The following is a 27,267-nucleotide window of genomic DNA, read 5'->3' as shown; positions in this document are numbered from 1 at the left end:
GGTTGTGATGAGGCACTGCGTCCTCTCCAAGGTGCTCCTCAAGTATCAGCAGAACACAACTCGGAGAGTATGGTCAGCGCTCCCCGAACTGAGGGGGTTTAAATAGGCATTGCCTCACAGGAGCGTAGCGACCAGATGGATTCTCCACCTCCAGCAGTCCTGGGCGGGGGATGCTGCCGGGGCGGTCCACATCTAGGGAAGCCTGACTTGAGCCAGCCCAGCTCCACCGTCTTGGCCCACTTTCCAACCCCAAGCTGCACCAAGGCGGCCAGCCCCTAGTGGAAGCCACACCCACGTGGGCAGCCCACAGCGACCGTTGGGAGCCCGGCAGGGAGCTGAATCCGGGAGGCGCAGAGCGCAGGTTAGTACCAAAGTCCAGGGACTGGGTGAGCTCCGACCCCCCTCCGCCGGGTGGGCTTCGGAGCTCGGGACGCCGGGCCACTCCCGGCCAGGTCTCCGCGCCCAGCACCCTCTCGGCCTCGGCAGCTCCCGGGGATGGGGCTCGCCGGGCCTGCAGGACTCGGCCCGCGTGGCCTGCTCCCTGGAGCCGCAGGACTCGGCAGCCCTGGCCGGGGCAGCCCCCAGACCGTAGCGCAGCCCCGTGGCAGCGGCCGCGGCAGGCCCGGCGCACCCGGAACCGTTTCCGGGGCGGAGGCTTTCTCACAGCTGACCCGGCGCGGACGGTGACGCGCAGGCCCAGGCGGAAGTGCGGGCGGAGGATCCCGAGCCGGATCCCGAGCCGGGCGCGGGGCTCGGGGCTCGCTGGGGCGGCTGGCTCCCGCGATGGCAAGCCTATGGTACGGAGGTCTGCTGCGCCTGGGCTCCGGGCTCAGCCTGTCCTGCCTGGCGCTGTCCGTGCTGCTGTTCGCGCAGCTGACAGGCGCCGCCAAGGTGAGTCCCGCCCCGCCCGGCTCCTGACAGGAGCTCCGCCCCTGCCTCTGGCCTGGCTGAAACTGGGGCTGCCCACTAGCTCCCCACTCCCAGGTTCTCCCAATCCCACAGCCAGATCCCCTGCTTCACAGCCCAGGCCGGCCCTTCCCAGAGCTTCTTAAACCTCAGCCCCTGACCAGTGCCCGGAGCCGGGTCTGCAACTCCTCCACCTCCTGACACGTCCCTTCCCAGCCCCGACAGCCCACACCCGGAACTTGACGAGCTTTCCAGACCTGGGAGCTTTGAACTTTCCACCCCTAAACTCCGGCAGCCCACTCCCGCCCTTCACCAGACCTCAGGCCCCAACCCAAATGATGGGAAACCCTCATCTCCCCGAAGTCTTCCCTACTAAGGACTAGCTCCTCTCAACTCATCCATGAACAGATTTCCTTGCCATGGTGGGGGCTCGCCTCTTGTGGCAACCACCCCTCCCCAGGAGGACCTACAGAATCATCTCACCAGCTTGATACTCTCAGCCCCCCTCCAGGAACGAAATCACACACACACACACACACACACACACACACACACACACACACACACACACACCCCTACACCCCTACACCCCCCTCTTCTGATAAGGTAAGGGAAGAACAGGCCTAGAAGAGAGGGAGATTATATCCTTCCCCCCATGGTGTTTCTTAACCGTTCTGGTCGCCTCATGTCGTTATCTGGTGCCCCAGAGCTGCCCTGAATCAAGAAAACATGCTCTCTTCCCAATGAGCTAACTCATCATGGGGCAAAATAGAAAGAATTCACCGTGTGGTGGGGAAATAGTGATACTGCATTTTTAAAAGAAGAGGTTTATAACATCTTTAAATATTATAAAGGGCTGGGAAAGACAGGTTACAGGAAGGCAAGTGGTTTTGGTCAGTTTTTTTTTTTTCTATTTTTCTGATGTTATCAGAAATAGGGACAGCAGAAAGTCTCCCAACTTTTGAAATACTGTTGGCACACTCTGCATGGATGTCATACATCACCATTTTATGTAGTGTGTCATGATATACGTAATACATGTATTTGTCTATCTCCCCTTGATAGGATTTGTTCCAGTAAACAGGAGCCACTCCTGCTTCTCTGAGTCGCCCTCACTGAACACCGGGTCTGGCACAGTGGTTGCTGAATACATTTAGGAGCTGTCAACAGCTCTGCCAGACATTGCTCTGTACATAGGAGCAGTGGACATGTCTCTCTGGGGACTAATGAGCCACTGCCATCTCAAATAGACAGCCCTTTGCTGAGGAAGCATCTCTTGGATCTTTCTAGCATTTAATGGCTGCTTCCTCTGCTTGGTGAAACTCGTTTTGCTAGGAGTTGTCCTCCCTGTTTCCTGGGGGGACGGAGGTTAGCAAGATTCAGCAGGATTCAAGCTGCTTCCCCTTTCACTGCCCTCCTAGCACTGGCTGAGTGCCTCTGGGTCTTCATCCTGTCTGTAGCCAATGTAGTCCTTTTAGCCATGCTCGGTGCCTTTCTCCCCAAAGGAAAAAAAGTTAGAGAAAATGAAATTAGAAGGATTCTGGCTTCCCCCACGTTTTTTTTTTTTTTTGTTGCATTGCAGGTTGAATTGGCCTTATGCATGCTGCACATGCTTTAGCTCTGAGCTGCATCCACCCCAACCTAGAATTGGGACTTGCTTATGAATAATTTTGAATTGGATTCTCCCCAGTCCTCTCATGCCAGCATTTCTCTTGGTAGGCCCCACTATCTGTCAATGACGTGTCTTTCTGGTGGCAGGAGATGATGACACAACTTGATTGTCATGGGTTCATAAGCGGGCCTAATAAATCACAGGTCAGGACTTGTGGGCTTTAGGAACTTGTGTCTCTCAAAACTAAATCTTTATGATGGTTTTAGAACACCTGACAAGATACTCAGCAAAGTGGATGTGTCCAGATTTTTTTAATTATTGATACTAATATAACCAAGTTATGATGCTTTCATTTTCATTACAGAATTTTGAAGATGTGAGGTGTAAATGTATCTGCCCTCCCTATAAAGAGAATCCTGGACATATTTATAATAAGAACATATCTCAGAAAGATTGGTAAGTATTATGGGTCAAGAAATCACCTGTCACATTTCTTTCTGTGGTTCTTAACAGTTAACTCAGAATATTCATACAATGTCTCATTTAGTTTTTTTTAGCAAAAGTGTTAAATTCTCTATCTGGAAAAAATGAGACTCCAAGAGTCCTGAGTGCATGATATGAATCTAAAGGAATACTGTAGCCCAAACAGAAAGCTCTAGGCTGGGAGGTTTCATATGGAGATGGGACTGAGTTTATTGTGCCTAAACTACCAAGGTCTCTTGTGCCCTCTTAAACTTTGGTCAGGGATCTCTTACTTCTCAGTGAAAGATAAGTTGAGCCTTCTTTATCTGATGTATAATTTTTAAGCACTTTAAAATTTTTTGTATGTGTTCATGCATACATGTGTGAGTGTCTGTGGAGACCAGAAGGGGATATTGAATTCCCGGAGCTAGTGTTACAGGTGCTTGTAAGATGACCAACTTGGGTGCTGGGACCCGAGCTGGAGTCCTCTGCAATAGTAGCTAGCACTCTTAACTTAACTTAACCAAGCCCTCTCTCCAGCTCCTGGCTTATAATTTTTACAATTCATACAGTTTTTTTTTTCTGGGAGTGGGGGGTTGTTTTGGTTTGGAATTTGCTTTTGTTTTTTGTTTTGAGACGGGATATTACTATGTAGTCCAGCTCAACCTGGCACTTGTTTCGACAGCAGGCTGGCTTCAGGCTCTTGCTCATCTTGCCTCTACTTCCCAGGCTACGGTTTTTAAGTTTTGATGATATATTGTGAAATATTGGAGACTATATTTAAAAGTTTCAGAGAGTCGGGCATGAATGAGAATGAAGTATGTGTGTCAGAATTTCTCCTTTGGTATGTGTCAGTGGGTTCGGAGAACGTTGAGACTGTGATCGTTCAGCCCTTAGGCAGCCAGGCAAGCCTATGACTGGGATCCTGATTAACTAGTTGACTACCAACAGCTTTCTCAGTTTATCCCAGTGGACCTTAAAAAAATGACAGATTTTTCTTACGTGCCTGAAACAAGAAGCGGGCAGGTTATACAGCAGGACAGATGTCCTTCCCCCAGTGGGACTGTGATGTCACACCACAGTGGAAATTGGCGGGGAGTAGCACCAAATAATGGGTGCTTCGGCATGTGCCTGATTTCACAGCTCTGTGGTGAGCAGCAATCTGAAAGCAAGATTAAATGTGTTCTGTCACGTTTGTCCTGTTTGACTTTGAGCACACTTAGTTTCTCTGGTGCAATTGTTTATTCTTCCCACAATACGCATTTAGGTTTAGTCTGTTTAGTGTGTTCTTGTGATCCTGTGAAGGTCTGTGTTCCACTTAAGAGATCTCCTAAAGGAGATCTCTATGTTACAAAGTGATTGGGGTTGGTTTTTGGTTGTTATTATTTTGTTGTTGTTATTTTTGGAGACAGGTTTGTAGATGTAACCAACCGTCTTATTAAATAAAAAACACAGAAACAATGTAAAAGAGAAAGCCGAGAGGTCAGAGCTCAGAGCTAAAATCTCACCCTTCCTCCTGCTGTCCCAGCTTCGCGAAAAGAGACCTACTTCCTGTCGGTTCGTATTTTTAAAGTATGTTGTTCTGCCTTCTCATTGGTTGTAAACCCAAACACATGACTGCCTCGTCACTGTCTGAATGTACAGCCCCCTAGGTCTTAAAGGCATATGTCTCCAATGCTGGCTGTATCCCTGAACACACAGAGATCTTATGGGATTAAAGGCGTGTGCCACCACCGCCACACTCTTGCTATGGCTCTAATAGCTCTGACCCCCAGACAACTTTATTTATTAACATACAATCAAATTAATATTTCAGTACAAATCAAAATAATATTTCAATACAATTAGATTACCACCACATTTCCCCTTTTCTATTTTAATAAAAAGAAAAAAAGCAAAAGGTTATGACTAACAAAAGAAAAACTATATACAAAAGTACAATAACTATATACAATATATACAAGTAATAAATACCTAAACAGGTATTTGACGAATCAGAGAAAATAATTCCATTATCTATCCTATTTTGATAATTCCAAGATGTATCTAATGTACTTTCTATCCTAATTAATTTTCAACTATAACTAACTAATCTTCAACCATAACTAACTAATTTTCAACTCCCTCAGAGACCCAAGAAGGGAATAATATTAGCTAACAAAAATAAAAACAGGAAGTGCATGCAAGCAACTTCCAAAAAAATTTTGTGAGTTGACAGAAACAGCCAGCTGCCTGGGCAGTCACCTGAGGTTTCTCCGCAGTGTTGGGGCATCATCTTCAGCCTATAGGCTTAGTGTATCTGACAGACTCATTTGTGAAGTAGGATGTACACAAGGTCAACAGTTCAACCTCACATTGGGTGAGAGCAGTCCACGTACCAGAAACACCTGAATTCCACTAGTGTCCTGTCATGATTCAGGATTTTAAATTCTGGAAATTGTTGACAGTTTTTTAATTCAGCTGTCCATTCTTCTTGGCTGTGTATATATGGCTTCATCTCAGCATCCCCTTCTTCTCCACATCCCTCTATTAAATGCCAGTCTACTTTTGAGAGGCATGAGCTTTCAGCTGCTGTTCCATTGTACAACAGAATCCATCGGCCCTCTGCCTGTTAAGCTGCCTTCGAAGAAAAGGGCACCGTACCTTTTCCGGATGCGAAGGCCACTTCAGGGATGGGGCCATATTGTCCTGGCCTCAGAAGATGCCTTTTGATAAAGCCATAACCACACTTGTTTTGGCAAGAATCAGTAGTCCTTTGTTTCGTGATCTGTCTGTCCATTTTGTCCTGTTGATTCGAGGATACTTTGTTGTCCAATGGCTAACTTTTGCCAGAATGAAAGTTGACTCCATATGCAGTTTCTTCAATGCCCATATTTTCTCTAAAGTAGATTGGTACTGCCAGGAGCCGACATGTCTCAAAAAAGAAAAATTTTCTAAGTTATTAAAACATTTTAAATGCCATATTCTGTAGATCTCTGAAGGGTTTGAAGATGACCTGTCTAAAACATCTCTGCTCAATTTTTAAAACATATCCAATATGACTACAAGTTCTATGATAATGTCTAACTACTAGCTTTCATTTCTTTATATCCTAATAGTTGATAATAATAACATTCAAGGATCAGAAATTTGCATTACATTGTTAAATGGATGGAATCAATACAATTAGAAATATACATATAGCATTTTCTAACAATATCAGTTTCAAATTTGTGTACAATATAAAACAATTCAATCCAATGTAAAGTATTTAAAACTAGTAATTGTCTTTCTCTTTTCTTTCTTTTTTTTTTTCTTTCTTTCTTTCTTTCTTTCCTTCTTTCTTTCTTTCTTTCTTTCTTTCTTTTTTTTTTTTTTTAAACAAGAACCTTAAATCTAATCTCCTTTGCTTAGCCTTTTTCCTAACCATTGACAATAACTTGTAACCAACCCCCCTAAATACTGAAAATTATCCCAGACCCAGAACCCATTAAAAAGACCAAAAAACCACCTGCCCCACACCACCTCTTTGGGAATGTGGGCGTCGTATTCTTAAAATTGCTTCCTGCTGGGTATGGGCGAAGTTTTCTTTATCCTGAAAGAAAAATTTTAGGTTAATTGTCAAATTCTAAGAGAGGTAACTATATCCTTCACTATCCAGTCTGTGTATAATGCCAAAGTTCAGGGTTTATCTCAAGTCCTTATTCAAGTAGTCTTTGAGACTGGATCATCTCAGCTAGTCATCTCAAAATTGCTCTGAGCACCTTGTAGTTCAAAGCTGATCTGTGGATGATGTTTGTCAGCTTAATGATATTATTATTGTCCACGTGGAATTGTTGTTGTTGTGGGGCCCCATCTTCTTTCTGGAGACTTCAGTTGATATTAGGCCTGGCCGTGATTTCCTGCAGAAAACTGATAAGAGACTCGAACACAAAAACATATATATGCAGCTAGCCTTTTTTCTAGAATTAGTTAGTACTCTATGTGACCATTCATATCTTAACAAAGTTTAAAATGTATATATATATATATTAATCTTGTAAATTTTGATATAAAATTTATACTTTGAGAAAAGTTTAAAGAATCAGAATAGAATCAAAGAGTTGAGATTAGTAATAGAATAGTCCCTTAATTAATTTTGCTTTTGTCCTGTACCATAGCAGAAGATGGCTCTTATTCTGGCATGATACAGGGAGTTTGCATTTTCCTTTTAACAACATGCTTGATTTTAAAGAAGGAGAGAGCCATTCTCCAACTCCAAAGTCAGCTTTAAATTTTAATTGAACTGGGACTGTTAGAAGACCAATAGTGTTAAATCTTTAGAGAAAAGCAGAAACAAACATTTAGGAAGACATAAAATTTTTTTTTTTTTTTTTTTTTTTTTTTTTTTTTTTTTTTTTTTTAGATAATATATACCCATACACCGTTTCACTCTGTTTCTTGGGATAGATGATTTGTCCCTTTTCTTCAGTTGTCTCATTTGTCCAGTGTTCTTCAGATTCCTTAACCTTCATTCTCCTAAAAGACAAAAACAAAAACTTTTCCCCAAGACTAATTTTGGGGATGTTCCTTTTTGGCAAGTTATTATCTGATGAAATGAAAAGGCATGTTTTATTGATACAAGTTAGTTTAAATTGGATGCTCATGCTGGTTGATGAACTATCACCTCCTCTAATTAAGAGGTCTCTCTTGTTCAAATCGAACCTTTATCAATTTTGATGGTACCCACAGCTTATCTTCTCCTGTAGAAACAAAAGCAAAACCACGTCCCCAATGTAATACATACCCTGGTTTCCATTCTGAGGTCAGCACATCCTTAAAGTATATAGGCTGATTTAATTCTGTAGTTTTTTCTATTATCCAATGTCTCTCTGCAGCTGTTGTTCCTTTCTCATTGGCATTCAGAAAATTCAAAGTTAGAAGAGCATTATGCAGTCTATTTCTGGGGGTTTTTGTTACCCATTTCTGTTTATTTAGCATATCCTTTAGAGTTCTGTTTGATCTTTCTATAACTGCTTGACCTGTAGGATTATGTGGTATGCCTGTAATATGCTTTATATTGTAATAAGCAAAAAACTGTTTCATTTTAACAGAGACATATGATGGAGCATTGTCAGTTTTGATTTGTGCAGGTATACCCATGATGGCCATAACTTCTAGCAAATGAGTGATTACAGAATCAGCTTTTTCAGAACTCAAAGCAGTTGCCCATTGAAATCCTGAATAAGTATCGATAGTGTGGTGTACATATTTCAATTTTCCAAATTCTGCAAAGTGAAACACGTCCATCTGCCAGATTTCATTTCTCTGAGTACCCTTTGGGTTACATCCTGCTGGTAATGGCGTTTGATTGTAGAAGGAACAAGTAGGACATTTCTTTACTATTTCTTTGGCTTGTTGCCAGGTTATGGAAAAATCCTTTTTTAAACCTTTACTATTGACGTGATGTTTTTTATGAAATTCTGAGGCCTCCAGCACATTTCCTATCAATAATTTATCAATCTCATCATTGCCTTGTGCTAGAGGGCCTGGCAGACCAGTATGGGATCGAATGTGAGTTATATATAAAGGATGATTCCTTTTCCTGATTGTATCTTGTAATTGAATAAATAGTGAAGTTAATTCTGAAGCATCAGGGATAAATTCTGCAGTCTCAATATGTAACACCACTCTTTCAGCATACTGAGAGTCAGTTACTATGTTGAGAGGTTCTGAAAAATCCATTAATACCAACAGAATAGCATACAATTCTGATTTTTGAACTGAATTATACGGACTTTGAACCACTTTACTTAAATTTTCTGATTTGTAACCTGCCTTTCCTTCTTTGTTGGCATCTGTATAAAATGTACGAACTCCAGATATGGGTTTTTGCCGTACAATTCGAGGCAAGATCCAATCAGCTCTCTTTATAAGATCAATTCTATTGCTTTTGGGATATTTGCTGTTAATTTCTCCCAAAAAATTACTGCAAGCTCTTTGCCAAGGTTCACTTTCTGTCCATAATTTTTCAATGTCCTCCTTAGTTAATGGTACGACAATTTCTGCTGGGTCTATGCCTGCTAATTGACGAAGTCTCATTTTTCCTTTGTAAATCAAGTCAGAGATTTTTTCCACATAAGTTTTTAATTTTTTATTTGGTTTATTTGGTAAAAATATCCATTCCAATATAATATCTTCCCTCTGCATTAATATTCCAGTAGGAGAACGCCTAGAAGGTAAGATAACCAAAATGCAATCCAGCTTTGGATCAATACGATTCACGTGTCCTTCATGCACTTTCTTTTCTACCAAGGCTAATTCTTTCTCAGCTTCAGGTGATAATTCTCTTGGACTATTTAAGTCCTTGTCACCTTCTAAGGTTTTGAACAAATTAGTCAGTTCATCATTTTTTACCCCAACAATAGTTCGTAGATGAGAAATATCTCCAAATAATCTTTGAAAGTCATTAAGAGTCTGTAGTCTATCTCTCCGAATTTGCACCTTTTGGGGTCTAATTTTTTGTAGCTCTATTTTATATCCTAAATAATTAATAGAATCTCCTCTTTGTATCTTTTCAGGAGCAATTTGTAATCCCCAGCGAGGCAAAATTTTCTTTACTTCTTCAAACATTATTTCTAAAGTATCTGCATTTGAGTCAGCTAGTAAAATATCGTCCATATAATGATAAATTATAGATTTAGGAAATTTTTTACGTATCACTTCCAATGGCTGTTGTACAAAATATTGGCACAGAGTTGGGCTATTCAACATTCCCTGTGGGAGGACCCTCCATTGAAATCTTTTAACCGGTTGAGAATTATTATAAGTAGGCACTGTAAAAGCAAATCTTTCTCTGTCTTTTTCTTGTAAGGGTATTGAAAAGAAACAGTCTTTTAAATCAATAACTATGAGAGGCCATCCTTTTGGTAACAGAGTAGGCAAAGGCATCCCAGATTGTAGAGAACCCATTGGCTGAATTACTTTGTTAATTGCCCTAAGGTCTGTTACCATTCTCCATTTACCAGATTTCTTTTTAATAACAAATACAGGAGAATTCCAAGGGCTGGTTGATTCTTCAATATGCTGAGCATTTAACTGTTCTTCTACCAGCTCTTCTAAAGCCTGGAGTTTCTCTGTTGTTAAAGGCCATTGCTGGACCCATACAGGCTTGTCTGTTAACCATTTTAAAGGTAGAGCTGTTGGTGTCTTTGGAAGATCATCAGTTATTGTGCCCTGTTCTTGTATAATATGGATGGCTGGTGACCACTCATTAGAACAATATCTTCTAATATTTCTCTCAGTAACATGTGCTAGTTTATGATTTGTTTCTGAGATTGGAGGGATGTTAATCTGAGTATTCCATTGTTGCAACAAGTCTCGACCCCACAGGTTCATAGTTATGTTAGCCACATATGGTTTTAATTTTCCTCTCTGTCCTTCTGGACCTATACATTCGAGCCATCTTGCACTCTGTTTCACCTGAGATAATGTCCCAATTCCTAACAGTTGAACGTTTACCTCCTGAAGAGGCCAAGTTGGATGCCAAAATTCTGGTGCAATTATGGTAACGTCCGCACCTGTGTCTACCAGACCAGACAACAAAACACCATTTATTTTTATCGTTAATTTTGGTCTTTGTTCATTAATAGAAGTTTGCCAAAAAATTTTCTTTATGTTTTCTCCTGAATTTTCTATTCTCTCTGTTTCATCATTCTGACCAGCATGATTTATTCCAATAGGCATTTGGTTATTTAATCGCTCTCCAGAGCAGGCATTTCCTCTATGGCTGCCGGGAAGGTTTGAACTGGATTTGCACTGGGGGCCTGCCTGAGGCCCCTCTGGGAGTTTCCCGAAGACTGAGGCAAAGGATTACCCTGTCTGTCCTTTGTTGATCTACATTCGTTGGTCCAGTGTTTTCCCTTACCACACCTTCTGCATACTCCAGAAGGAAGGGGCATTCTGTTGCCATTGTTCCTTGAAGAAACATTGTTTCTGGAAATGACCTGTCTACAGTCCCTTTTCAAATGTCCTTGCTTTCCACATCCAAAACATCTAACACTCCTCAAACCTTTTGAAATTACTTCTCCTACCCATGTATCATCATGCTCATCAGCTTCAACATTAATTGTTTCTCTAATCCAATCTTCCATAGGTGCAGATCTTGCCCTTAATGGCCTGATTATTCTTTTGCATGCTGCATTCGCATTCTCAAAGGCCAAAGATTCAATTATTGCCTTACCAGCTTCTGAATCCGAGACCGTTCTCTTTACTGCTGAAGCCAGTCTTTGTAAAAAATCTGTAAAAGACTCTTTTGGGCCTTGCTTCACCTTTGTAAATGACTCAGATTTTTTTCCTGGTTCCTCAACTTTGTCCCATGCATTCAAGGCTGCCGTTCGACATAAAATTAGGGTTTGGACATCATATAAACATTGTGCTTGTGCTGAAGCATATTGGCCTTCGCCCATAAGCTGATCCTGGCAAACTTGTACTCCTTTATCCCTCCATTGTTTTTCTATGTTTTTAGCCTCCTCCTTAAACCAAGTCAGAAATTGAAGTCTCTGGCTGGGTTCCAGAACACCTTGTGCGAGGTCCCGCCAGTCCTGTGGTACTATCCTATTATATGTTGACCAAGTGTTTAACATTTGCTTTACATATGGGGAATGCATGCCATAAGATACTATTGCCTCCTTAAACCTTTTTAAATCCAACATTTCAATTGGAGCCCAAGTATTTTGTGTAGCCATTTGATCAGGCATCTGCTGTACTGTTACAGGATAAATTAAGGGTGACTGTGTGAAAACAGGCTTTCTTTCTGCAACCTTATGATCCCGACTTGAAACAACTTCACTGTTAATTTCTTCTGTCTGAATTTTTACAGGTTTAACAAGTTCTTCTAACGCTGTTATCCTGGCACTTAAATTGACTATCTTTTTAAATATTAAAATGTGGATTATTATAGTGATGAGGTGCATAATTCCACCAATACTAATATTATATAGTTGTTCCATTGCCAGACTGCCTAAAATTTCGAACAAAAACCAATTTTCTTCCAATGTACACATAAAACCCATTTGTTTTTTAATGTGGAAAAAAATTCTCTTTTAGATAGTTTCCTTTAAAATATCTGATATATTATGACTTACCAAATCTGCGTAGAACAGTAGAAATCCGAGGGGATTTTCAAAGCAGCCACCTAGTGTCCCAGGTGTAAATCCAGAGAGAGAGAGAGAGAGAGAGAGAGAGAGAGAGAGAGAGAGAGAGAGAGGAAAGAGAGAACGCACAAGAAAGCGTAGCCGGCTAAAGCTTAAATGCAGCCACGTGTTCCCTCTTGTGCCGAGTCAAGGCTTGGGTCTGGCTTCCTTAAGCTCCGACCACGTGCGTTTACAGGCAGGGCCCTGTTCGGCAGGGCAGGTCTGAGTTGTTTGTAGCACCGGCTTTAGGCAAGCTGCTCACAGACCTAGGCCCGGGCTAGAAGTTGCTACCCGGACTAGGACGCCAGCAGCTCGGACTAAGAAGCCGATCGCCGCCGGCCGCCTTGTGCCGCCGCTGCCGCCGCCGCTGCCGCGGGCCGCCTGCCGCCCTTGCGGGAAAGCGGACCTGCCGCCAAGCCAAGCAGTTTTTAATGGATTCTTGTCACGTTGGGCGCCAGATGTAGATGTAACCAACCGTCTTATTAAATAAAAAACACAGAAACAATGTAAAAGAGAAAGCCGAGAGGTCAGAGCTCAGAGCTAAAATCTCACCCTTCCTCCTGCTGTCCCAGCTTCGCGAAAAGAGACCTACTTCCTGTCGGTTCGTATTTTTAAAGTATGTTGTTCTGCCTTCTCATTGGTTGTAAACCCAAACACATGACTGCCTCGTCACTGTCTGAATGTACAGCCCCCTAGGTCTTAAAGGCATATGTCTCCAATGCTGGCTGTATCCCTGAACACACAGAGATCTTATGGGATTAAAGGCGTGTGCCACCACCGCCACACTCTTGCTATGGCTCTAATAGCTCTGACCCCCAGACAACTTTATTTATTAACATACAATCAAATTAATATTTCAGTACAAATCAAAATAATATTTCAATACAATTAGATTACCACCACACAGGTTTGTTTTTTTTTGTTTTTTTTTTGTTTTTGTTTTTTTTTTGGTGTGTGTGTAACAGCCCTGGCTGTCTTGGAACTTGATTTGTAGACCAAACTGGTCTCAAACTCATAGAGATCTGCCTCCTGAATGCTGGGATTAAAGGCATGTGCCACCATGCCGGGCTAATGATTGGGGTATATTTTTAAAGTCGTTGTACCAGCAGGTTATTTTATATGATACATGCAAGCTCAAATTCTTTTTGTATTGGAGATAATATCCAAGACCTTGTAAGTTCTGGGCAAACATTCCCCCACCGGACAGTATTCCCAGTACTCAAATACATCTTTAAGTTACTTCTATAATTTTCCCAAAGCTGTTGAACATGTGTATAATCAGTTTGTTTTCTTATCAGTAACAGATGTGATGTGTATTAGTGGAGTAGCAACTGAACTCACTTTTTAAGTGTTTAATACTAATTTTTGTTGTTAACTTTTTATTATTCTATGATGATACAGGGCCATGTCTTCATCCCTGGCTATAAATTAAAATAAGGAGCTTTGAATAAATAGTTGAGGAGCTGGAGAGATGGTTCAGCGCTTAAGAGCACTGGCTGCTCTTCCAGAGGACCTGGGTTCAATTCCCAGCACCCACATGGAAGCTCACAGCTGTCTGTAACTCCAGTTCTAGGGATACAACACCCTCACACAGGCATACATGCAGGCAAAACAGCAATGGACCTGAAATAAAAATAAATAAATTAAAAAAAGAAAATCATTGAAAACAAGACCTAATAGGATTTTTTCCCATCTCTTCTACTTTCCCTTACTTGTACGTCTTTTGCTCATGTATGTTCCTATTGATAGTGCAAATTTCTAACTTGTTTGGAAAGACAGGCAAGTTATGGTCTACCAGGATGCTATGGCTCCCTGAGGATCTGGGTATCTGTGAGTCCCTAAATACACTTTAACCTTTTGTTCCCTGGGCCTTTTGTTTTGTCCAGTTGTTGACTTTAATTCTTTATTGACTTGGGATAGTTGGTTTAAAACAAGGAAAGCTAAAAGTAGTGCCCTGGCTTGTCTTTGGGATCGCAGTCAAAGCTGATTCTTCCTTTGAGCACTAGGTGGCGGTGTTTCCTAGTTGCTGAGAGTGGCTGAGCCACATCTTGGGGCTAGCTCTGTTTATTATGGGTTAGTCAGACATAGCCTTCCTGCTGCTTCAGCCCTGCACAGCCCTTCCTTCTCCCTCCCTCCCTCTCTTTCTCTCCTTTTGCCTGCCTGCCTTCCTTCCTGCCTTCCTGCCTTCCTGCCTGCCTGCCTTCCTTCCTTCCTTCCTTCCTTCCTTCCTTCCTTCCTTCCTTCCTTCCTTCCTGCCTGCCTTTTTTGAAGCGGGGTCTCGATATATAACCCAGGCCTGCCTGGAACTCTGAATCATCCTGCCTCTGCCTTCCAAGTGTTGGGATTATAGGTATATGCCACCGTGTCCAGCTTTTGTTCAAATTAAATTACTTGTTGTCGATACCTGAAGTTTTTATTACTTATACCATTTTGAGCTTTGTTTCCAATGGTATAGTTCAGAGCAACAGAACATTCAAAGGTACATTTTGGTAGGTCAAAGAAGGAATCATCTCAGAACACCGAGTGCCCCCAAGAGGGGTGGCTTGGTTAAAATAAGATGCTGTCATAGCATTCTCGAGGCAGTCAGAGATGACTAATGAAGACACACCAAAGTGGAAGCAAGGGCTGGCGAGACTGCTCAAGCATGAGCACACACCTCACATACACGGTTGCAAAATGGAAAGTAATCATTCATGACAGATTCTTAGAAAATGACAGATTCCTAGAAAAGATATTTTTGGTAGCATTTTTTAAAAATAAGATATCTCTATCTTATTTTTTGTATACTTCATTTTTCATTTAAAAATACTTTAAAATTTAATTTTAATTTATATGTATATAAAATGGGTTTATACGTGCAGGTGCCCTTGGAGGTCAAAGGTCATCAGATCTTCTGAAACTGGAGTAATAGGTGGTTGTGAGCTGCCTGATAGCAAGGCTGGGAACCAAACCCAGGTCTTCTGTAAGAACATGAAGTGCTTTTAACTGCTGAGCCTCTCTCCAGCCCCTGCATGTCCCAGAACTAGCTCTGTAGACCAGGCTGGCCTGGGATCTGCCTGTCTCTGCCTCCCAAGTGCTGGGATTAAAAACATGTGCCAGCATGGCTAGCCCAAGAATGTAATTATTTCTAACTGTCGCTTTAGGGGTCCACCTTTCAGCATTTCATAATTTGCTCTTCTATTAAATTTAATAAGCCATTCATATGCTATATTGTGGCAATTAAAAATAATGTTAATTGGGAGCATACACCTTTAATCCCAGCACTTGGGAAGCAGAGGCAGACAGAGCTTGAGACCAACCTGGTCTACAGAATGAGTTCCAAGACAGCCAAAGATACACAGAAAAACCTTGTCTTGAAAAGCCAAAATAATAATAATATATAACGACGACGACGACGATGATGATGATGTTAATTGGGATAGGGAAGATGGCCTAGTGGGTAAGAGTGCTTGCTGTGTATGATGACCTGAGTTGGAATCTCCAGCACCCACATAAAAAAGCCAGGTCTGGCCCTGTGTGTCTGTCACCCCAGAGATGTAGGAAGCAAAGGCGGGGGGGGGGGGGGGGACCACTGGGGCTTGTGGCTGCCAGCCTAGCTGCAGTTTCAGAGAGAGACCTTGTCTCCGGGGAACAAGGTGAAGAGTGATATTGGATACTCCCCTCTGGCCTCTGATGTGTGTACCTGCACACACATGTGTGTACACCACGCTTCTTCTCACACACAAATGAAAATTTAAAATGTGATTAATTCACAAGAGATAGTATTTAAATAATGCCTTATGTCACTTTAAAGCATTTAAAGGAGTTTTGCTTGGTAACTGGGCAAGTCTAAATATGACTTGTTTTGGCAAATAGTTTTTTTTATATACAGTTTGGGAATTTCTAGGGCATCTGAAACTGTTAGTAATAGCAACTTGGACATAGACAGCCATTGTCTTTTGGCTTCTTACACTGTTTAATCTTACCAAAATGCTAATAGAGAGGAAATTATTTTACTTTGATTTATTAATTATTCATTTCTTATATTATTTCTTTGGGTAAGCTCAATGAACATTCTGAGTTTCAGGAGAAGTTTTGATCAGAGACAGGAAAATATGAAGCCAGCCTTCTGCAGTCTTTTGCCCTTGTTTTTTCAGTGATTGCCTTCATGTTGTGGAGCCCATGCCTGTGCGGGGGCCTGATGTAGAAGCATACTGTCTACGCTGTGAATGCAAATATGAAGAAAGAAGCTCTGTCACAATCAAGGTGAAATAGAAATATAGTCACATGCACACATGCATGCACAAACACTCGCACATGCTCTCCAGAAAAGACAGAAACATTTGAACTTTCCTGAAAGTAATAATGGACCTGCTCTTGCTTTCCGGATCAGTTAGGATATGTTAAACAGACAAGTGAAATGGCTCTAAAATGTGCTGTAAATAATTAGCATATTCTGGAAAGATATCGTAGTTTCTCTCTGGATCGTGTATGCTAATGGCCAGTGAGACAACATTATCAAGTCCTCTTGCCCCTGCCTCACAACCCTTGACTGAATTATGCATTTGGTCACTATTGTAAACATGTAACCAGGTCTTCAGGTCCTGAAATGGAGTGTGGACAACTCACCACTGTTAGGTCACTAATGAACTCAATTACTTGATTATGGTGACAGGTGGTTGTTCTCAGGTTTGTTTGTCTTAAGATTGTGCTTCCCGTTCCTTTCCTTTAAAAAAAAAAAAAAAAAAAAAAGAGGCCTCATAACTCAGGAGGCAGAAGCAGGCAGATTTCTGTGAGTTTCAGGATAGACAGTAATGTGTAGAAAGACCCTATCTTGGAAAGGAAAGAAAAGAAAAACGAAAAAGGCCTCATAGTGAATGCAGGGCATCAGTCACAAGCATTTCAGCAGGACCCAGCCCTGTAGGGAAATCTCATCATGCCTTGGGTTTGTCATGTTCTGCTCTTTTCTCTCCCTGCCCTTCCTCTTTCCACCAATTTTTAAAAAGATTTACTGATTTTACTTTATGCATAGGAGTGTTTTGCTTACATGTGTGTCTATGCACCATGTACATGTGCATGTACATGTACATGCCTATGCCTGCAGAGGTCAGAAGAAGGCATCAGATCCTCTGGCACTGGAGTTATGGATGGTTATCAGCCACCATTTGGGTGCTGGGAATTGAGCCTGGGTCCTCTGTAAAGAGCAACAAATGCTCTAAACTCCTGAGCCACCTCTCAAGCCCCCTAAAGTATTATTATTTTATTATTATTTATATGTATGGATGTTTTGACTGCATGTCTATGTACCACTTGCATGCCTGGTGCTCGTGGAGGTCAGAAGAGGGCATCAGACCTCAGGAATTGGAGTTACAGACAGTTATGAGTCTCCATGTGGGTGCTGAGAACTGAACCTAGGTCCTCCAGAAACAGCCAGTGCTAACTGCTGGGTCATCTCTCCAACCCACCTCTTTTTGTGGAGCCCAGGTCCTCATACCTAACAGGGCAATGTTTAACCACTGAACTGCAGGCCTAGCCCATATGCTTTTTAACAGACCTTTTAAGTGTATAATTTATATCCTAAAATTCTCTCACTTTTATGTAGATAATTTAGTAGATTAAAACAACATCTTAAACTTCAGTTTTTAAAACATTTCTGTCCCTGATCCCAAATGGTCACTATTTAACTTTCTACCTGTACACATACATCTTAATATTTCATGTAAGTAAAGTTATATGTGGTCCTCTGTGACTTTTTGTTTTGTTTAACTTGTGGTATGCACCAGGACTTCATGTTATTACTAAATAGTATTCCATTATATGACTGTTTTTCAGTTCATGAATATTTAGATTATCTCCATATGTATATTATGAATAATACTGTCATGAGTGTCTTTGTATAGATATATGTTTGTTTTTCTCTTGGAAAAATTCCTCAGAGTGGTAAGTTTATGTTTGTCTAAGAGATGGCCAGACAGTTTTCCAAAGTGGTTGCACCATTTTGCCAGCAGTGTGTGAGGGTTCCTCCTCTCCATGCCTTGGCCAGCTGTTGGTGTTTTCTGTGTTATTATAGCCAGCTGAGTGTATGCTGTGCCCTTGGCAGCACGTGAATTAATATCCTGAAAAAAATCACTATCCTAACAAGTGTTTTTTGTAACTCCACTTACCTCAAGGAGTGGTCTGTTGAAATCCACCTGAGTCACAGTTTCAGCTAGGACGCCTTTGGTTGCTCTGGCAGTGATACCGCTGAATGTCAGCTGCCGTGTTCAGCTGAAGAAAGAAAACAGCTGTGCAGGCCACGCTGGGGAATGATGAGCAGTCAGTGGGGACCCGCAAAAAGATCCAAAGGCGAAGCTTTGTTCCTTCCTTTCCTGCTTCGGTGGATTAGTTTGCCTCTCCTGTTGGACTCTGGCTGGTACAGAAATCCTGTGCGCTGAGTAGTTTGTCTGTCTTCACTGTAACCAAACAAACTGAGTTCTCAGCCTGAACAGAGGATAACTACTTTTCATTTTCCTTTAGGTTACCATTATAATTTATCTCTCTATTTTGGGCCTTCTACTTCTGTACATGGTGTACCTTACCTTAGTTGAGCCAATCCTGAAGAGGCGCCTCTTTGGACACTCACAGCTGCTGCAGAGTGATGATGACGTTGGGGTAAGTTCTGGCACTGCAGGAGCTGCTCACTGCCAGTCTCTGCCTCATCTGGGATGAGTGGAGATGGCCATAGGCAGATGTTTTCATGGAAGTGCAGGTCCTCACTGAGGTGCTCACTGCCAGTCTCTGCCTCATCTGGGATGAGTGGAGATGGCCATATTCAGATGTTTTCATGGAAGTGCAGGTCCTCACTGAGGTGCTGAAATGAGTTCTAACTTTAGTGTGTATCTCTCTATGAAGAAGTTGTTCCAGCAAGCCATACATGCAGCCCACTAGGCAGAGCACCTAGCACCCCCTGCCCAGCCTTTCAAGGATTACAGGTATCTACAGGCATACTGCTCCACACCTAGCTTACTAAAACACCTAGATAGGTTTAAAGAATTCTAAGGGGAGGCTTGGGGAGATGGCTCAGTAGATAAAGGACTTGGTGTGCAAGCAGAAAGTCCCAAGTTTAAATCTCAGAACCCATGTAAAGCTGGGTGCAGTAGCACATGTCTGTAAACCCAGTGTTCCTACAACAAGATGGGAGGCAGAGAAGGAGAATCCTCAAACTCATGGGCCACTAGCCTGGTGTATGCAGCAGTGAACAACAAAGGAAGGACCCTGCCTCAAACAAAATGGACACCTCAAGTTGTTATCTGACCTCCACACACATGCCTCGGCATGCCCGTGGGTCTGCACTACCACACACAAATGCATGCACATACACATCATATATACCAAACAAACATTTTAACTAAGAATAAATAATTCCAGGAGTAGATTGGTAGGCTGAGAGAAAGGTAAGTCTGGGGATCTGATATAATAAAATATGTAAAAATTTAAAAACAAAAACAGGCACAGATAGTCTGGGTGTAGTGGTGCATACCTGTGATCCCAAGATTTAGGAGGTAGGGACAGTATGATTAGGAGTTAAAGATCATTCTTGATTACATAGTAAGTTCAGTGACAGCCTAGGCTACTTAAGAACCTGTGTCAAATTCAAAATAAATTAAAACAAAAAAACTAAAGGGCCAGGGGGAGGGAGGGAGGGAGGGAGGGAGGGAGAGAGAGAGAGAGAGCTTAGTGAGAGAGAGAGAGCTTAGTGGTTAAGAGCATATATTGCTCTTGCAGATGATCTGGGTTTCATTCCCAGCTCCCATGCCAAACTGCTCACAACTACCTGCAATTCCAGCTCCAGGGGGCTCTAATGCCTTTGGCCTCCAGTCTCTGCAGGCACGTGCACATACATACACATAATTAAAAATAATAAATCTTAAACATAATACACACATAAAGCAGACAGTAAGATTAATGCCAGAGAGAATGTAAGAAGCAGTAGAGTCTCAAATGTTTTCTATTTATACATTCTCAGCCTTGACTCTGTAGATACTAGAGTTAAATTATCCTTTGTTGTGAAGAAACCTTGCCTTCAAGAAACCTGGCAGGGACAGAATCACTACCAGTTGAGAACTACTGACAAAGTATCTATCGAAGGCCTCACAGTGTTTCCATTCCTAGCACAGGAGTTTATGCGGACTTTACATGTATCTTTGAGCATTAATTACCTGCTGCCGACTCAGGCAATGTTAGTGTAAAACATGCAGAATGTAAACTGGTGCAAAAATGTGTAGATGTAAACATGGAGGGTGACACTGATTGATAGGCTCATGTGCTTAGTAACCACTTTGCTCATGGGTGATTAATTCTTCCTACATGCTGACCATTGGAGAACATTGTCACAAAGAGTCGCAGCTGACTCTGATATTTGTCAAACTGATTCTAGACAGAGAAAGGTTTTCCAAACAAAGCTGTGAGTTTAACTGTACAAATAGAAGTTAAATTTCAGTTTGTATGAACTGCTTAGCTAACATGGGAGCTCTTCAGTATGTACTTTTTAAAGGTTAATTTTAAGGCATTTAAATTTTTCCCCAATTTTTTATTCTGTTTTAAGGCAGATAAAAGTTATTACAATTAGTCAAGAGGTTCACTTCAAACAATGGTAGTATTTGTTGTATCATATATCCGGGACACATCATCACTATTATCTAAACATTCCACTAAAGCATGCTTTGTGTTCATTGTAATTTTATCAGGTGTAAAAAGAACAAACACATGAAAGTGGAAATCTCTATTTGCATTCTCCCTGTGTCTGTGAGCAGCTAGTCTAATCTTGTTCTGGAGGTGGATTGCAGACCAAAAGGATTAACTGGTTTGTTTAGTCATTTGAGTTTGTTCCTTAGGATTTTCTCTTCCCCTACCTTGAGGAGTAGGTGACAGGACTGTGTAACTGAGAGGGTCTCTGATAAAGTACTTCCTTCTTGCTAGTGTTGTTTATGTCCAAATAAACCAATGGTAATAATATTTTATATACAAAATCACTGATGCACCATTTTCCCATAGTAATCTTCCCGAAACAGTTTGGTGTGTTGGGAGGCTATGACACCAACTTAAGGTTAGGCACACAGAGTGTTGGTGTCTCTGTATGCTAATTTGTTAAGTGACCTTGGGCCAGTTTATTTCCCTATTGGAAACCAAGCATTGCTACAACTTTAGCTGTTTGCTTTCTTTTTTTTATGTTTTTCCTCTCTTTCTCCCTCTTACCTCCCACCTCAATCTCTCTCTGCCTCTCAACAGGGTCTTACTTGTAACCCTGACTGACCTAGAACTTGCTGTATACACCAGGCTGGCCTCAAGCCTGCAGCAGCCCTCCAAGCACTGGGGTGTACATCACCATGCCCAGTTAACCGTCCTCTTTCTTTACCTTTCTTTCTGTGTCTGGGGAACATCTTAGACTTGATAGCATTGTCTTTATTGTTTTCATTTGTGGAGTTAAATAAGAGATTTGCAAAAGATACCACCTAAGCTAAACAAAAGTGGAGGACATTTTGATAAAGAAGACAAGGATGCCTTATAGAAAGCCTTTGAGGTGGCTTGGCAGTTAAGAACACTGCTCTTGCAGAGGACCCAAGTTCAGTTCCCAGTACCCATGTCCAGTGGCTCACAATTGTGACTCCAGCTCTAGGGGATCTGACACCCTCTTCTGGCCTCTGTGGACACCTGCACTCGTGTGTACACACCTACACACATGCACATAATTCGAAACACAGTAAATCTTTAAAAGGTAAAACAAAAAGCTGCTTTGAGGTCTGGAAAGATGGCTCAGCGGGGAAAGGAGCTTACTACAGGAGCAAGCTGAGCAAGCCGACAGCCTGAGTCCGTCCCTGGAACTCAGCTACCGATGCAGAGAGAAAACAGACCCTGCAAAGTTCTCCTTTGACACCCAAACACAAGAACAAATAGATATTTTAAAAATTAAAGAAGTAAGGGGCTGGGGAGATGGCTCAACGCTGAAGAGCACTGGCTGCCCTTGCAGAGGACATGGGTTCTATTCCCAGTACGCACATGGTGGCTCCCGACCATCTTTAACTCCAGACTCAGGGGATCTGACGCCCTTTTCTGCCCTAAATGGTCACTAGGTATGAACATGGTGCACAGACATATATGCTGGAAAAACACCCACATGTAACAAATAAATACATCTCTAGAAAATGCTCGGGAATGTAAACATAGTAGAAACGCCTTGCTGTAGAGACACAAGCGGGTAAGACCCCGGCAGTGGCAGTTGTAATACAGTCAGGTGGTTGTGCATAGCTTGCCATGCCATGCCCACTCCTGCCAGCTGCCTACGTGCAGCAGAATAGTGTTGCTTCTCTCCTGTCAGCAAACCTAATTTAAGAGGCTTGGCCTGTGTTGGAACATCTAGAAACTTTGCTGACATGGGGTTGAGGAAAAACTGAAGGAAAAAGCAAAATAAAAAACAGTAAATTACAATTGAAGCTGTTTGTCATGTGGGCAGCTGTGTTGACATCTCATCCATAGGTAGATTAGTGGGGTGGTTTTCTGTGTAATGACTACAAACATCCAGTTGAATCAGTTTATTTTGACAGGAGAATCTGGCTTTGTACACAAACTAGGGTAACCTTCATTAGCCTCTTTCCTAAGATAGCAATTAACATTGAAGCTGTGGAGTTCTCTGCAATGAAAGATGTAAGTTTTTGTTGTTTAGACATGCTGAAGTAAGCCAGCCCTCACTCTCCATGATAAGAAAAGACACTAAAACACATGAGCTCTGTCTCACTGCAGAGCCGGAAGAGAGAAAACGAGAAAGTTTTGGAAAACAGTCCATCATGCATGCTGAAGGCCTAGAGAGACATTAAGACCAGCCAAGATATGGCCCTGAGAGCTCCTGGCTGCTCTAGCCGCTCTAGGTGGACATGTCAGTTCTGATATAATGGGAGTTGGGAAATGGAAAGACAGAGCTCGCCTCTGCCACAAATGAGCTATTAAGTTTTGACCAATACAGAGGAAAGTCCTACATTAATATCTACATGGAGATAGGAATGTGAAAGCAAGCTTTCTTTTTTTTTTTTTTTTAAAGGGACCTACAAGTCATAGCTTTTGAAGGCTTTTTTTGTTATTATTTTTATTTTTTCAAGATTTATCTTTTATGTACATCAGGGTTTTACCTGCATGTATGTCTGTGTGAGGATGCCAGATCCCCTGGAACTGGAGCTATAGACAGTTCTGAACTGCCATATGGGTGCTGGGAATTGAACCTAGGTCCTTTAGAAGAGCAACCAGTGCTCCTAACCTCTGAGTCATTTCTCCAGCCCTGAAAACAGACTTTCTTAATCGAGGTATAGGTGGTGTATGCCTGAAGTTCTAGTCTTGGGAGTGGGCAGTTGGAGGACCACTAGTTTGAGGTCAGTCTGGACAATGTAGTGTTCCAGGCTAGCCTGGGTGACGTGGTCAGACCATATCTTAAGGGAAAGAAGGCACAAGAAAATGACTAAATTTTTTAAGGTTTTAAAATTTTTCATATGGCTGTGTGTGCACATTTTTGCAGGTATCCTGGGAGGCCAGAAAAGGGCGTCAGATCTCTTGGAGCTGGAGTTATAGGCAATTGTGAGCTGCCTTACAGGTCCTCTGGAGGAGCAGCAAGCATTCTTAATTGCTAAACTATATCTCTAGTCCCTTTAAAAATTTTAATTGTATTAAAATAATTAGTTTGTTTATTTAGGGAACAGGGGTGGGAGTGTGGGCACATGCATGCCTCAGGATATGTGGAGCTCAGAGGACAACTTGAAGGAGTCAGTTCTTTCCAACATGTGGGCCCCAGGATCAAACTAGGTCAGGCTTGGTGGCAAGTGCCTTTGCCTGCTGAGCCATCTCACTGGCCCAAGAAAATAGACGTTATTCTCCCACTAACCAGGAAAGACTTCTCTTTAACAAAAATGACCACTATCATTGACTTGGTGACTGCTTCTTAAAGAAAATGCCTTTGAAAATGGTGACCTAAGGATGTGTTTCTCACGTACCCTTTATTGCTCCTGTCTCTGGAATATGCTTCTGTAGCTGAGTTTGTCCTGCTTCTAATAGTTGAAGGGCAGAAGCCTCTGTCCCTGGTCTGGCTCACAGGCTGTTTGTTCTGCGCGTGTTTTATGCAGCTCCCGCCATCTCTGACAGTTTCCACCTTGACTTTCAGGATCACCAGCCTTTTGCAAATGCCCATGACGTGCTGGCCCGCTCTCGCAGCAGAGCCAATGTTCTAAACAAGGTGGAGTATGCACAGCAGCGCTGGAAGCTTCAGGTTCAGGAGCAGCGAAAGTCTGTCTTCGACCGACATGTTGTCCTCAGCTAACTGGGAATCGGAATCAAGATGACTAGAAAAACCACGGCAGACGACTGGGAAGAATTGACTGGGTGTCTTTGGGTTTTAATGCCCTGTTGTTTTTACACATCCTTGCCGGATGGAGGAAGACTCAAAGTTGGAAGCAGACCCACATGCTTAGTATTTTTTCTTGTTAATGTATTAATAGAGACATTTTTAAAGCACACAGTTCCAAGTCAGCCAGTAAACCTTTTCCTACTTGTGACTTTTACTAATAAAATTAAGCTGCCTGTGAGTTATCTTGAAGTCCTGTGCCTGGAACAAGCTCTCTTTCTCACTACACAGTTCTAACTTGGGTTTCAAGATAATTTCCAGGTGTTTTTCCTTCTGTTTTTCTGTGGTGGGAGAAGGAAGGGAGGCCTTGGAGTGCTTGACACAGCTTCTCTCAGGCCTCTTTACTAGACAGACTTGTAAATACACCAGACCTTCTCTTCCACTCGCCAGTATTTCCAGTGGAGCCAGCTCTTGCCTGCTGGCCTCCCCACATGACTCTTGCACTGACTACATTACTTAAGATTCTGGTTGGCCTGTGGCTGCATTTCTTGGTAAGTTGGATCTAAAATGCCTGGCGACTCTTCACGAAATGCAGACTTGTTTCATTTGTGCGCTGTGATGTCTGATGCAACACATCCTAGAACAAACTGGCTGTTTGCTAGTTTACTCTAATAACTAAACACAGTCTCCGTGTGTGTGGTCTTCCTCATCTTCTTCTAGTATCTCTAAGGACTTGAACATTTAGAATAAGACATTTTCTCTTAAGCCCAAGCCTCCCTGGATGAATGGCATACACATACTGGTCAGCATTTCCCGTTATGCTGAGAGGCAGCTATTTGAACTAATGTGGGCAGCTTTGAACTGGGACTGGAGTTCAGATTGCCTCTCTCTGAGAAGTCTAACAGTTATTGGATAACTGGCTTTTTTCTTCCTACATCCTCTTTGGAATGTAACAATAAAATAATTTTCAAAACCCCTATCAGTGTGTCCGCTGTCCAGCCTTCTCTCCTTCTTCTTGTGCTATGTGATAACCATGGTGATACAGAGACCTTTGGTACCCTGTTGTTTGAAAACATGTTATGCAACTGAATCCTAAAATACTGACTTTTATTACAGGTGTATGGGTGCAGAGAGAAAGATGATGTATTCCTGGGTACACAAGTAGTCAGATGAGGTGAGAGGCTTGAAATTCATAAGCCAGGCATGGTAGTGCATGCCTATAATCCTAGCACTCAGGAGGCTGAGGCAAGAGGGTTGCTTGGAATACAGTCATCCTGGACTGTGTGATGAGACCCATACATGCATACGTACATATGTACATGTATATATGAAAAACATGCATTTACATAACAATTCATAAAGGAGTGCTGATTCTGTGAAGATCTTGGCAAAATTACAGATTTACAGATACATTAAATTCATATTAACATTGTTACATTAAATTCATAAGGATGAGAAATAAAAACTCAGGGGCTGGGGAGATGGCTCAGCGAGTATAAACACTTGCCACACAAGCCCATCTTGAACTCGAACCCCCAGGACCCAGATAGAAAAGCTGTATGCAGTAGTGTAAGCAGGCCAGCTACCCCGCTTACGCATTCTGTCTCAGACAAGGTGGAAAGGTGAGGGCTGACACCCACAGCTTGCCCTCTGATCTGCATACACATGAAAGAAAGAAACCTGGGAAGAAAGGGAACTTCCCCACCAGACCAAGAATTACAGACTGGATACAGTGGCTTTTCCTGTAAGCCCAGCGTTTGGGAAACTGAAACTGGAGAATTGCCAGGAGTTTAAGGCCAGCATAGGCTAAAGGATGAGACTAACATCTCAAGGGGAAAAAAATTGCAAAAAAATTATAGCTAATATATTTACTGGTGAGAAGCTAGAAACCTTCCCCTGCGATCAAGGGGACAAGGATGTCCTCTTGTGACACTTGAACACTACCCTGGAAGTCCCAGCTCACGCAATAAAACAAGAGGTACACAGACTAAGAGGAAAAAGTGACACTGTTTGGAGACAACACTGTCTTCTAAGTAGAAAACCAAACAACAAAACCCTCTGGAACTAATAAATGGTTCCAGCAAAGTTTCAAGATGACAGTAGGCAAGAGTCAGGTGCTTTCCTACGTACGAGCGCGTACAAGCGATAAACAAGTGGGATGGAATTGGAAATTTAACAGTACAGCTGGGGCAGGGAGATGACTCGGCAGGTAAATGTGGTTGCTACCAAGCCTGATGGCTTCAGAATCCCTGGGACCCACTTGGTAAAAGACTGAACCAACTCCTACAAGTTGTCCTCTGAGCTCCACAGATGAACACACACACACACAATGTTCTAAACTATTTAAAAGGGGGAAGGGGGCTGGGGTGTAGCCCAGTGAGTAGAGTGTTTGTCTAGAGTGCATGAAACCCCAGGTTTGGCCCTCAACATAAAAATCAGGTGTGGTAGTACATGCCAGTAATCTCAGCACTTGGGAGATAGATCCAGGAGGATCAGAAGTTCAAGGTCATCCTCAGCTACTTGTCAAGCTTCCCCATTTAAAAAAAAAAAAAAAAAAGACTGTTGACATGGCTCAGTGGTTACGAGCATTGGCTGCACTTGGGGAGGCCGTGGGTACAGTTCCTAGAACACACATGGCAGCTCGTAACCTGCTGTAATTCCAGTTCCAGGGGATCCAGTGCCCTCTTCCAGCCTCCATAGGTACCAGCTGTGCACATGATGCACAGACATACATGCAGGCAAACCACCCATGCACATAAAATAAAAAAATCTTTTTAAAAAAAACATGAAAGGGGGAG

At 42.3% G+C, this 27,267-nt stretch overlaps 1 protein-coding gene across 2 annotated transcripts; it reads left to right on the top strand.

Annotated features, from left to right (window-relative positions):
• Positions 1-111: 111 nt before the first annotated feature.
• Tmem9b (TMEM9 domain family member B) lies at positions 112-25,448 on the top strand. Of its 2 annotated transcripts, none has more exons than XM_006978575.4 (5): positions 112-361; positions 2,883-2,974; positions 16,269-16,377; positions 18,628-18,762; positions 24,290-25,448. In XM_006978575.4, exons 3-5 carry the CDS (start codon positions 16,294-16,296, stop codon positions 24,443-24,445), a joined length of 375 nt encoding a protein of 124 aa, XP_006978637.1. In that variant the 5' UTR covers positions 112-361; positions 2,883-2,974; positions 16,269-16,293; the 3' UTR covers positions 24,446-25,448. The 2 variants fall into 2 exon arrangements, with proteins under 2 accessions (XP_006978637.1, XP_006978636.1); XM_006978574.4 differs by lacking the exon at positions 112-361 and adding an exon at positions 674-891.
• Positions 25,449-27,267: the final 1,819 nt, after the last annotated feature.

The sequence above is a fragment of the Peromyscus maniculatus genome, chromosome 1, assembly GCF_049852395.1.
Source record: "Peromyscus maniculatus bairdii isolate BWxNUB_F1_BW_parent chromosome 1, HU_Pman_BW_mat_3.1, whole genome shotgun sequence".
In the NCBI taxonomy this organism is placed as follows: Eukaryota; Metazoa; Chordata; class Mammalia; order Rodentia; family Cricetidae; genus Peromyscus; species Peromyscus maniculatus.
The sequence above is the reverse complement of the archived record's forward strand: the minus strand, read 5'-3'. Positions and strand labels throughout refer to the sequence as shown.